At 40.2% G+C, this 12,833-nt stretch overlaps 3 protein-coding genes across 3 annotated transcripts; 1 reads left to right on the top strand and 2 right to left on the bottom strand.

Moving 5' to 3' along the window:
• The first annotated feature begins 2,313 nt into the window (after positions 1-2,313).
• Positions 2,314-3,352, top strand: LOC137960582 (uncharacterized). The gene has a single exon (XM_068808236.1). It carries the CDS (start codon positions 2,413-2,415, stop codon positions 2,992-2,994), a length of 582 nt encoding a protein of 193 aa, XP_068664337.1. The 5' UTR covers positions 2,314-2,412; the 3' UTR covers positions 2,995-3,352.
• A 2,486-nt stretch (positions 3,353-5,838) lies between these two features.
• On the bottom strand, positions 5,839-6,183 carry LOC137959616 (uncharacterized). Its single transcript, XM_068806972.1, has one exon. The coding sequence runs from the start codon at positions 6,181-6,183 to the stop codon at positions 5,839-5,841; it is 345 nt and encodes a 114-aa protein (XP_068663073.1).
• A 2,138-nt stretch (positions 6,184-8,321) lies between these two features.
• LOC137959615 (zinc finger protein GIS3-like) lies at positions 8,322-8,900 on the bottom strand. Its single transcript, XM_068806971.1, has one exon. It carries the CDS (start codon positions 8,898-8,900, stop codon positions 8,322-8,324), a length of 579 nt encoding a protein of 192 aa, XP_068663072.1.
• Positions 8,901-12,833: the final 3,933 nt, after the last annotated feature.

Here is a 12,833-nt window from a genome sequence, read left to right as displayed (position 1 = left end):
TGCATTGCTTCTTTTTTCTCTGGTAGTTGAATGTGGAAGCCGTTTTCCCTTTTTTCCCACGGTTTGCCATTGTTCCCATATTTGCAAGCAAGCTGAAACTCATTTTCTTCCAGACCCATTGCTCTCACGTTATCGATCCATCGTTCCAGAAGGAGAAATTCTAATTCAAGTAACATAAGAGGACAGAGACTCTTAACGATATCAAGCTGTAAAAGTTGTTGCAAGGGAAAGCTCCTGCACTCTTTCTTGCGGCGCATTACATGAATCTTGTGTCGGAAGCATCGTGTAACGCTACCCAAGATTTGATCAGTGGTTCGAAAGATTGAAAAAAAAGGCAAATCATGCATCAAAATTACAAGGTAAATTCAAAAGTTTCTTTCCATATCAAGATCTTCGGCCCGTAAGCCTGGTTTTTTACTCGCCATTAGCAGAGAGAGAGAGGAAGTCACCTAAAAATGAAAGTGCAAAACTTTCATGGTACAAAGCTCTTCTAGATATCTCTGACCTGCCAAAAGAATTGAAATATCATGCTCCTCAGTGGTAGGACATTGTCGATAAGAAGAATAAGTTTGTTCAGATGATAGTAGAAGAGCGGCTGATTGTTGATGAATGTGTGTTTGTGATTGTGGACATGGATTTGTTTGTGATTAGGACATGAATGTTTGTGGTTAAGACGTAGAAGTTGAATAAATACATGCATGTGTTGATATAAGTTGTGTTTTGGTGTCGATAAAAACTGTATTTTTGTGATTCAAACATGAAAGTTAATTTGTGTTTGCGTTTTTGTTTTCATTATTAATTTGTACCATTTGGGTAGTTATGGATATTCTCGCAAACAAAAAAAGATTGGTACTATGTGTACTTTCTACACAATTGTATTTGCTATGACAAGATATTATTTATATTATCTTAATGAGCAAGATATTATTTATACACATATGTTCACTAGTTACTTTTTTTTAGGTTAGATTGAGGTATTTTTCTCATTTGAGCCTCTAAAAATTATTTAGAAATATATTTTTTTAAAATAATAACACTAACTACTACTATTATTATTTTTTAAAGTTTCAAGATTTTTACACTATAAAAAGACAAAATTAGCATTTAAAAAAAATCAATTTCATAAAAAATATTAAGAACATGGCCAATTTATTTATAATAAAATTAGATCGATAATATTGATTTTAACTGGAAAATAAAAATCTATTGATAATATTTTCATCCTTGTAGGTATTTTAGTTCTTAAGCTTGCTTATGATTTTAATCATTATAATTTTTTAAATATTACTAGTTTTTATTTTCTTTTTCATTTTTTGTGTGCATCCAAATAAGGGAAACCATATTTCTCTTCTATTTTCTCTCCTATTTTCTCTCTTATTTTTCATAGACACCCAGATAAGAGGGAAAAAATTCTTTTTATTATTTTCTTCTCTCTTTCTTTTAATTTTTTTATTTTTCTTTTCTTTTTTATCCATTTTTTATGTAGGTTCTAATTTTTACTTATTATCTCATGCCGAAATGCATCTCAAAACCCCAAGTTCACAAGTAGGAGAACAAATTAAATTCTATATTTTCACTAGGACGCCTCACCCATGCATAGACGGATCAGGATTCGATCCGATTATAAGTACCAAAAATCCAAAAATTCAACATAGCATCCGAATAATACTTTCATCTGATTCCTATCGGCACTTTCTGAATCCGATTACATTAAACAAAAGTAATAAAAAAAAGTATAAAATAAGACATTAAAGACTCGTCTTTGTAGATATTCTTAAATAATATAATATTAGCATATATATATATTTTTATTTCATATAAAAAATATTTAAAAACTTACCGGATCCAAAATTGAGGCGGATGCCATATCCGAATAAGCCTTTTACTGAGTGCATGTTTTGGGCCGGCCCACCAGATCTAGATACCCGACAAAAACGAGCGGTTCCTCGGCACAGACCAGAGTCCCCGAATTCCGCGGAGTAAACGGTTTGGTCCACCTGAAGCTCCGCAGCCAACCCGAACCACACGTTTCCATTCCTATTTGTGGACATCTTTTCCTCACCTTCGCCCTTCTTCTTTTCAAAAGCATGTAATGACTATTTTGTCCTCAAATGATAATCCTATGACTATCTAGAGACGAATATTTACCTACTAATTAACCGCATTTGGCATGGGTACGTTAGTCATTAACCACCCCAGGAATATTCCGAGCTGGGGATGGCAGTTACGTCATGCACGTTCTCTGCTATTTATTCACCCAGCTCGTGAAGACGGTCTCTCAGACCTCACGCCCTGCGTTAACGCAGGGTGTTTGGGGCCGCAAAAATCCACGCAGAGAAGCCATTGGTGTTTCTGTGATCATTCTTTCGCTTCTTCTGAAGTACCAGACCTTTACCCTCTTTTCCGCCTCAAATGGAGAATCTACCGGTGGTGGAGATAGCCGCCGCCGATGGTAAGGACAAGAAAGCCAGCAAAAGCTCTGCCAAGAAACGCGGTGCCATGAACTTACTGCGAGTGGCGCTTTACATGCTCCGGCGAAGGTCTAATCGGAAAGCAGGAGGATTACCCATCCAAGTCACCAGTCGGAAGGGGTTCTGGAAGAACTTAATGGCCGCGGTTCGTCCCATGGACCTTGAAGACCGTCCCCGGCAACTGTTGACCGCAGGCGAGAGCCCCGTTCCCCTACAGATCGAGGCCCCCAACGACCTGCAGGCTCCGCTTTCACTTGAATCCCCATTGCATCCCAGATGCTCCTCTTCTTCCTCCTCGGTGGATGCCATGAGCCGTTACGCCTCTGCCCAGGATCTCAAGCAGCTTGACGACAGCGAGGATGAAGAGGACGTTCATGGCGATGGAGACGAAGCCATAGACATCCTCGCCGAGAAGTTCATCGCCAATTTCTACGAGCAAATCAGGCTCCAGAGGTTGGAATCGGTAAACAACCGATTCGACGAATCGAAGAACGAGGAGATCAGTGCGACGACTGCAAGTTAATTAAAGCTGTTTTTTAACGACGCATCGGCAGCATCCGTGTCCGTGGAATTATGGATTAATTTGCACTTCTCTACGATTCTCTTCAATTCTCCCTTCTACTTCTTCTTCTTCGTTTTCCCATTTGATCGACTACCTGGAGACAAATAAATGGTATTAGCTTTAATGGCGGCCATTATTGATAGAGAGAAGCTACAGGAGAGAAGTAATTAATTGGTTCGATATGAAAATTCCAGAAAAAAATATTTATATCTATTTCTAATCTGTACTGGTAATAATTTGGCAGCTTTTTGTTAGGTGTTGGCTTTCGAATACTTGAGAGGATGTAAGTGGGAGATATATTCAAGAAGAGCTTATGTGTTTTTCAATGGCCTCCTCCATGGGCGTTTCTGCATTGCTTTGTCTGCACTCTATCTTCCCTTGGACATCAATTCTTTCCTCAGTTTATTTTTAGGATTGCTGTATTATAATCAGCTTAGAAACGAAAAGATGGGATTTTAACATTTTTGTTCTTCTTGTAGCTTAATCTGTTTATACATGTATTAGCAACAAACTTCTTAAGCTTCTTCTAATCTAGCAAAGAGATAAATGAGATTAATATTTTTATATAAATAGTTTAATTTGATCTTCTTTATGTGATTGGAAGAGACTAGTCCAATGCTAATAATATATGTATTAGCAAATCTTCCCTGACTTGAATCGGAGTAGGATCAGCTTTCCGTTAGATGTTCCAAACAAAATTTATTCGTAGTTAATCCAATTTTGAAACGGAGTGTGTTTTTTAAAGGTACAAACTATTACAAGTAGCAATTTGAGGCTCTTTTGGTAGAGTCGAGGCTATCGCAATGGAGCAAGTAGCAAGATAGTTCTATTTCGATCGAGTGGAAAGGATGAATGAGACCTATTTCCTCTGTGTAGTGGTAAGCTACTTGACCGGACAAAGCATAACTATCTCCTCCGTGTAGTGGTAAGCCACTCGACTTGACTAAGCAAACGTTATAACATAGAAAAAATAGAATTTTACCGTACTACCCATTTTTTTTTTTAAAATAATAACACAAATAAACAATTTTTCAACTTAATATCACAAATACCCAACTTTGATCAGTCAATTGTATATGTGTGCTGTCAAAGGTGACACATAAACTTTAACCGCTTACATAGCGCCACATCATCATACCACATCAACATCTGAAGAGTCTAACGACATGTCACCCGCTACATCATCTACCACGTCATCCATTATTAATTAAATTCATGTTTAAAGTTGTATGTATTCCTCCTTTCTTCCCATCATTGTAGAAAGAAACATCAAAGGAACGTCCATGTTCATGTAGGAATTCAATTAAGAAGTATCGTCTACTTGATTCTACTAAACAAACGAATGACTGCAAGGTAAAATCTATTGTGTTCAATTATCCCACTAATTGGGTATAAAGAGATGTAATTTTTTTCTTTTGCGGGTTTATTCTTGTATTTTCTTGTATCTTGCCAAGAACTGGACTGGGTACTTGAATGGCGATATCAAAAAATTCGTAATGTGAGGCACATTGGGTTTTCAAGGTCTAGGTGTTAGCTGTTCGCTAATTTTAGTTTGACCCATTATTCCCTTAAATGTAGGCATAATGGGCAATTGTAACCACTCCCTCTTTTGATAAAAAAAAAAGGTTTATGAAATATTAAATATAATTTAGCAGAGGTAGTCTGTGACTTCTTCATCGACGAAATTTTGAATAGACAAGAAATTTAGGTATTCATTGGATCTACTTCAACAGAAATTCCTTGGCTTTATTTAGGATCCGATCCACATAACATAAACCGACAATTTAGATAACATGAGACATCAACGGACTACCAGAGGTTGAAAATTTTGATTTTGGAAGCACCTTCCCTCTCCTCGAATTTTTTTATCATTCCCTCTTTCTTCTCCCCAAAACGATTTTTTACAGCATAGAAAACGTCCCTCTGCAACTGTGATTCCTCTATTACTTCATTATCATTATAAAACTCATACACGCTTATCATATATGTCAACAATGGTGACCTGCCAACCGCTGTCCAGGATTTGGCTTTTTAAATAATTGATCCTGTCTTCATACAAGTTTTAGAGAGGAGAGACTTTCATCGCTTTTCCCTTTGTAGGCAAGCAAAAAAGCTGATTGGATTGCAGACAGCCATGGACATTCATCGAGTTCTCTAGCTGGTAAATGTTTACAGGACGGACATGGTTGGTAGTTCTTTCAAAAATAGTACCAGGCAAAAGTGCGCGGAAGCGATAATCTATCGATCAAGAGTGTTTCCATTTTTTGAATCTCGGAAAGTTTAAACAGTTAATTTTTCAGAAAGAATTCCTGAAGTGCAGTTTATTTGAGTTTGAGGACCAAGCGGATTTAATGTTTTTCTTGAAAAACAAAAGACAGGAGACATCGGGAAAGAAAGAAATGGGCTTCCTTCATCTCTGAAGATGGAGAAATGAACGAATTATGAGTTTCGGAGGAAAATCACAATGAAAATGGAATACAGAACCTGCATGCTGATGATCAGAAGTTTTCTGAATGATTAAAGCAAAGTACATTTAATAGTAATAAAGTTGGAAAGCACTTGCGAATCAGAGGAAAAATGAAGCTCAATCATTCAAGTCTGAAATGGATCAGACAATTCCAACAGCCTCTATGTCCTTGTGGAAGAAGAAGATATTCAGAATGACCATATACTTCTCTCTTTCCTCATCTTAAATCTGCTTTTTCAGGCCATCGAGAACGAACAACAACAGAAAAGAAAAACCCTTAAAAGAGAGAGGGGAAGGAAATGACAACAAGATACATAAATACACCTCGGAACCCTCTCTCACCATCCATGAACAAGATCAGAGCACTTAACTTTGATCCAACGAATCCCTTTGCGAAACGAGGCCTTCATCTTTCCTTCCATGGAGTAAACTTTATATGCCGCGACTCGCTTCCTTCTCTTCATCTCCGGATCGTTGAAGCTCCAACCTTTGGAGGACGTCTTAAGTTTAACACGGTGAGACGCGGTGTCCGACGAACGCGTGGAGGAGGAGACGTACGCCTGGTTGGAGGCGAAGTTCTTGCCGGTGACTATCTGATTGGTTGAGAAGGTCTTTCCGGAGGCGATCTCAAACTTCCGATCCGCGGTCTGGGCCCCGAAGGCCGACCGACGGACATCGGCCATGAGGGAACGAGACGGGCAAAGGAGAACCGAAGAGGGGCAGAGGGAGGTTTTGGTTGTTTTTTTTTTTTCCTTTTCAATTTTAGAGGGAAGAGACAGTGAGAAAGAACGGCGGAGTGAGGGAGTTAGCGCTGTTTTTGAATGGATGGAAGGCGCTTTCCAGTTTGTGATCTCCTCTCTCTTTCTCTCGCTCTCGGAGAGAGAAAAAGGTGTGGACCGCCTCGATTTTCTCCTCTTCCGTCTTCACGGTGGCGAAATTCTGGAAATTACGAAGAAGCCACCAGAAACCACGTTTGGTTACTGAGCCGTAGCAAATTGATGGAGGAGGTGAGGGGTCCAGAACGGCGGACATGCGGTGGTCCAGAGTGACATTTTAGTAACTGGAAAGACGGGTCCGGATTTGAGGGAGGAGCGATGTGATGGAAGCCTGCGTCAAACTGAGTCTGGCGGAAGAAAAAACGGCCCTGGATTTCCGGCACGCGTTCACCTAAAACAAGTCAGTTATCGGAGGAAGAAGTTCCGGAAAACACCGGTCCAAGAATTGCTGCTGCTGCTGCTGCTGCTGCTGCCGGAGAACCAACAACGATCGGAGCAACCACCGTCTAGAAGTCGTCGGAGTCGTGTCGTTTGAGCATCTCTAGTTGAGAATCCTGAAGGGCATGGCTTTTGGAAAGTTATGGTAATTTCCGTTGACTAGATCACTCTCTTCTCCAATGAAGAATCGATAACTTAATATATTTGACACCGGAAAGGCAACCAGGCAACGGATTCTCTCATGGAAAAGCGCCGGGCAACAACAAAGACGAGATGTTCCGGATCAGATAAAAAGAATTACGAGAATCGGGCGGGTTGGGACCGGAGAGGGGCGAGTCGCAACGTAGCCTCGTTTTTCCTGCCTCATTGTCCCCGACCATTTTCCCTCAATCTTCTAACATGGTCAGTGGAACACCCGTGCCTGATTCATGTCGATAAATCAGATGAATCCGAAAATCATCTCAACGATTTTATTTTGAGAATTCGAAGTATATTGCGAATCATCCAGATAAAGTGGGTGAAACGTCACGAATCAACTTATGAGTGTCCAATTAGTTATAGTTCGGGCGGGTCGGGACCGGAGAGGGGCGATTCGCAACATAGCCTCGTTTTTCCTACCTCATTGTCCCCGGCCGTTTTCCCTCAATTCCACGCCAAATGGGTGAACTTATTATTCAGTCATCTTCTAACATCGTTAGTAGAACACCTACACCTGATTTATGTTGATAAATCAAATGAACCCAAAAATTATCTCAACGATTTGATTTCGAGAATTCGAAGTATATTGCGAATCATCCAGATAAAGTGGGCGGAACTTCGCGAACCAACTTGTGAGTGTCCAATTAGTTATAGTTCTAAGCATATAACTTTCAAATAAAATATGAATACCAACTTATATGTAATTGATTAGTTATTCATTATGTAATCAATTAATTGATTACCTACTTATATGTAAGATTAATTCAGAAATTTTTTATTTGAGAAAGTATATGATTGAGCTAAAATATGATTTAATTAATGTAATATTCTAAGGATTTGTATATAATAATATGATTTTATATATTTTATGACTTTATATAATTTTAAATTATTTTTGTTATTATATCTGTTCTGCCTTTCCATAATAAAATGAATAAATGGTATATGGAAAAGATGATTTCATTTACTGATAGAAATAAGTGCGACAGTTTGATTCGTACTAGGCTTTCTAAAGAGGATTCGCCCGAAAATCCTGAGAATATATACTCATTCGCGATTTCTTTCATCAAAATTACCAGTAGTTGTATCTCATGATCATCACAGTTACGAGTATTTCTATCGATCCAAGTCTGGATGTTCAGGCAGAAGTAAATTAATCAAAAAGAGCTAACCAGTATAAACGGGAAAAAATCGATGAAAATGACTGATTAAATTTACAGAATATGTAATGATAGCGGAGAAGAAGCAGAAGAAGATGACGAAGGAGAAAGAGCTGACAGGAAAGTTTCTTTATCCGAAAAAATATCTGGGAATTTCTCTACTGATTAGAAAACGCCAGTTGTTTTCGCTACTCGGGTCTAGGTCAAACTTCAAACCAGAAGCGACTTGGTCTGTATCTTCGCGGAAGCTTACCGACTAGAAGAAGGCGCAAGGCTCAAATGAAGATCAACTCCAACCTCCACCTCGGGAGCTCTTCCCTGGAAGTCTGATACAGGAACACTCACAAGCGGCACTCCGAACGGTAGAACTGTCGGACCCGGTCTGGGGACGTGAAACCACGGCGTAAACGGAGCTTGCTGATGCGAGTAAAACTGCGGGGGGGGCCCAAACCGTGCGGCGGCAACACCTGGTCCGCAGGGGTAGCAAAACTGCACCGGCCGACCGGCGTGCGGGCTCAGAAACGGCGCCACTCCGGAAGAAGCGAACCGCCGCACCGTGTTGAACTGCGCACGTTTCGCTCTCTGGCGTTCTTTCTTGTGAGCGTTCTGATGCCCCCCTAGCGCCTGCGAGTTGGCGAATTCCCGTCGGCAGTACTGACACTCGAACTTCCGGCCGATCTCTGTCGGCGATGAGGCGTCGTAACCGTCGTCAGCGGCTCCAGTGACCGAAATACCAAACAGCTTCACCACGGTGGCGGGTCTCCTCTCACGGCTGTCTTCCGAGCACGCGTTGTCTTCCGACGATTTAGACGATTCTGCGGCGGCCATTCCGGAGCGAGCGACGGGCAGAATTTAGGAAAACATGCCGATGTTGTTCTCTTCGGGGCATTAAGCCACTCGACATTCCATGCGCCTTCAATTTATAGGAAAAACCCCCCAAAGACATTTTAATTCCCCAGAACGCCCTCGGTTTAAAGAGCAGATGACGCGGAGGAACTAGGACCCCTCACGTGCGAATTGCAGGGTTATCCTTTCACGATCTCGTCAAGGTTCGAAGCGGACATCTGAAATGCTCCTTTGTCGGATGTAAGCTACGCGACTGAGACGTGTCCTTAAAAGAGGGCGGTAGACAGTCTCGAATAGGGGTTGCATTGACCCAAACCGGTTCACCCTCCGAGTTTAAAATAAAACTCGTTTAGTATAATAAACCAAATTTAAGATTTTTTAAGCTCGTGAACCGATTTCCTAACCCTGAACCTACTTGTTAGCATAATTTTTTTTACGAAAAGACATTTTACTCTAATTGTTCAAAAAGGGTCAATCCCTTGACCTTGATTCCAATTTTAGATTTGAGGTTAAATTCGTGCTCGAATTCAAAGTATTCAGATTAAACCAAGCTAGAACGAAGATTCGAGGTTGGCTCGGCCCCAAGTTTGGAATTAGGTCGATCAACAATTATTACGAAGATTCGAGGTTGGCTCGAGCCCCAAGTTTGGAATTAGGTCGATCAACAATTATTGATGGGGCTAATTGACCCATGGATTGTATCATCTTTAGTAACAAGAGTGGGTTGGGCAGACATGCCATCATGCCAAACCAAAATCCGTATCTAAAGGGATTCACGAACAGGATGAGCTTTTAGAAAGGAAGCTTGCGGATTGGCCAAATGGAGCTTGCTCTTTGCCAGAACCTACTCCTCCCTGTTACAGAAATTCTTTCCTGTTCTGGGATGGTAAATTCTGAAGAACCAGCACTCGTTTGCGAAAGGGATCATAAAGACAAGTGCGATGATCTCGCGGCTGGCCAACGGTCGGCCACCAAGTCCATAACAAATCCATCGTCGGTTTCTCACCACTCTTCCCCTTTGGATGATGACCGTGTCGCCCACGATGCGTCCGTGATTGACGTCTTCTCCCTATCACTGCCGCCGGACTTGAAGGAGAAACCATTGGAGAACATCTCGGCTAGGAAAAAGCGCGCGGACCTGCTTATCACCGTGTTCCCTGGTAACCTTTCTCCCCTCCAAAGCTTCACATGCGCTTTTAAGGATTCTGAACTCCCTCGCTTTTACCCCACCACTCTCGGTAATGGTTTGTCACGTCGATTAACCTTGTCCGACGTGTATGCGATTCGAGGGTCCCAGAAATGTGGTGATTGGAAATTTGGAATCTCTGCGGTGACATATCTCAAGCTAGGTGAAGTAGAATTTGGGTGGTTGTGGAGCAATTGGGAGGATTACGATCAGTAGGAAGGGCTTTTGGAACTGACTGCACTCAGGTGGGAGTTTACAGTGGTCGTCACTACCGGGTGCCTTTTCTTTTACAGGTCACTGCACTTTGGACATCGGATGGCCCAGTTATGCTCGGTTTCTTTCTTTCATGGAGACCAATAAGATTAACTTTTTTCGTGGAAGCAAGACGAGCAGGGGGGGGGCGTTTCCTTGCTGTAATATGACAAAACATGTGCCGAGTTGCCATTGAAATGGATCGCCTGTACTTAGGATGTACACAGGCATCTGCAGGGCCCTCTGGTGGCAGGCGTACGCAACCATTCAAGGTGACCTACCGGAAAACTACAAATTGTACAAAGCCTCTTGTTTCTGGTAGGGGCTAACATCAACGTTCAAAAGGAAAGGAACCCAGCCCCCTCTCCCCTTCAACTCCCTCAATCATACTGTTTTCGACTTTTGTTGCAGAAACAAACGTGAGGTGAGAACTCATCTTCCTCCGCCTTGCTCCGCTGTCGTCACATTTAATTTAGAGAGGCAATTCGTAAATGAGAAGATTATAAGGGTAAACTTAATAAACGTAAGTATAATTTTTTTCGGGGTAAAAGTAATTTTTTGTAGTTAACTATGCGGATGATATACAACCAAATAACAAAAAATAGGAAAAAAATGAGAGATTTTCGATAGAACTGACCTTTGATACTTCTAATATCAATATTTGAAAAATATAGTTCAGAATTACAAATAGCTTGTTGATCAATAAATTAGACTCAAATATATTTAATTTTATATCTAAATTGACATAAAAATATTCATTCTTGAATCTTTTATGACCTCTTTATTCTCTTCATTTTATATTTAACCCTTGACGATTGCAATGTAAATATTTCCTTAAATATAAATCAAATTGACATGAAATGCTCTCCTTCTAAAACCAGACTTCAATATATTTTATCTAAGTATAACTTTACAACATAAAATATATTTATTTTTAGATAAATAAGCTGATATATTTGGAAATTTTATAATTTGGCCGAACTGAGTATTATTTCTTCTATGGCCAACATGACCATTGACTCTTCCAAGATTTATATATCCCTATAGAAAACTCGGATTGACAATTGGCTGAATAGATAAGAAAATAGACTTACAGATATTTCTTTGGATATATAATTCTCCCTATAAAGTCTCGTTTTTTATGGCATAAGATGGCTCGAAAGTAGAAGTTTATTGTTGCTACTCGAATTTCTCTTTTTTCTGACCTTTGTTGCTTCAAATATTGATTTTTTTTTTTTTTTGTAAAAACCTCTGATTGCCAAATTCATTTTGTGTTGGAAATTAAACTCGATTATATTTTTGAAAAAATATATATGAAAAGATCCATATGGAGGTGAGAATGCCAAGAAAACAACGGGTATTGAATTGAAAAGAAAAAAGAAAGTTAAATAGGAACCTAAACTACTAGAAATGATAGATTAAAAAAGGATCACATTATTTTTATAACCTGATTGAGTCAACTCACAAATGCTACTCTAATACCATGTGAAGTTGGATCCAAAGTCCATCCCAAAATGATTAGCCAACTTAAAAATTCTCTTTCTCAACTAATAAATTCAAGATATTTATACTCATTAATCCATGTGGAATTATTCTTTAACACACCCATGATAGATTCTGGTCATTTCCTTCTCCATTAGTATATTGTATGATCTATGTAATGCCAATGTGAAGTTGATGATTACACTACATAAAGTAGCAATAACCCCGATCTTCTGTCCCACATGCGTGGATTTCATAATCTTCCTTTTCACTACCGATAAAAAATGTTTTAACATAAAAAAACAAACCACCACCCATTTCAATCAGGATTTTCAATCCTGTAGGGATAAGGATGGAAGGTGGAGCATGGGGAGTTGTTTAGAATCATGGGAAGATGTTAATTCCCAAGTGTTATGATCAAAGATAATAAAGCAGGGCGAGATGCAGACATGCACAAAGGGGTCGTTAGTGGGTTGATGATTTACAAATCTACGAACCCTGGTAAGGGACGGACTTCGTGTCATTGTCTTTCGTTCCATTGCCGAGGCCCAGTGTTTCCCCTTCCTTTTCTCCTTTCGATTTGATTGGACCTCATGATCATCGTGGATCGCATTGCGTGTACGAAGAGGCCCCACTGCCTTGACAGGAAGAGGATCCATTGGTAGAGACGAAGGTAGATATCCGGCTGTCAGTGACCCACGTGGCAGAAGTTAACTTTAGCATCTGACGGGAAAAATTTGTCAAAAAGGTCTGCAGATAAAGTAAACAATTTGTCGCCACGTAAGGTGCCAAGTGGGACTTGTCTTGTTTTGTCAGCCGAATGAACCGAGTAGCGTCAGACACGTGGCGTCTTATTATAGAGTATAAGACTGTGGAAGTCATTGCCAGATAAAGAAAGGGATTTTTTTTTGCCTTAGCCATCTCCGCTTTTCGCCTTTCCCATTTTTCCACTTTCCATGCTTGTATCAACCTTTGCTTTGGTGGATGGAGCCAGA

Source organism: Aristolochia californica, unplaced genomic scaffold (assembly GCF_029961685.1).
Source record: "Aristolochia californica isolate CCGP_79_NKW_82.1479 unplaced genomic scaffold, dmAriCali1.0.hap1 SCAF_3, whole genome shotgun sequence".
Classification (NCBI taxonomy): Eukaryota; Viridiplantae; Streptophyta; class Magnoliopsida; order Piperales; family Aristolochiaceae; genus Aristolochia; species Aristolochia californica.
This window is presented reverse-complemented; position numbering and strand designations above follow the sequence as displayed.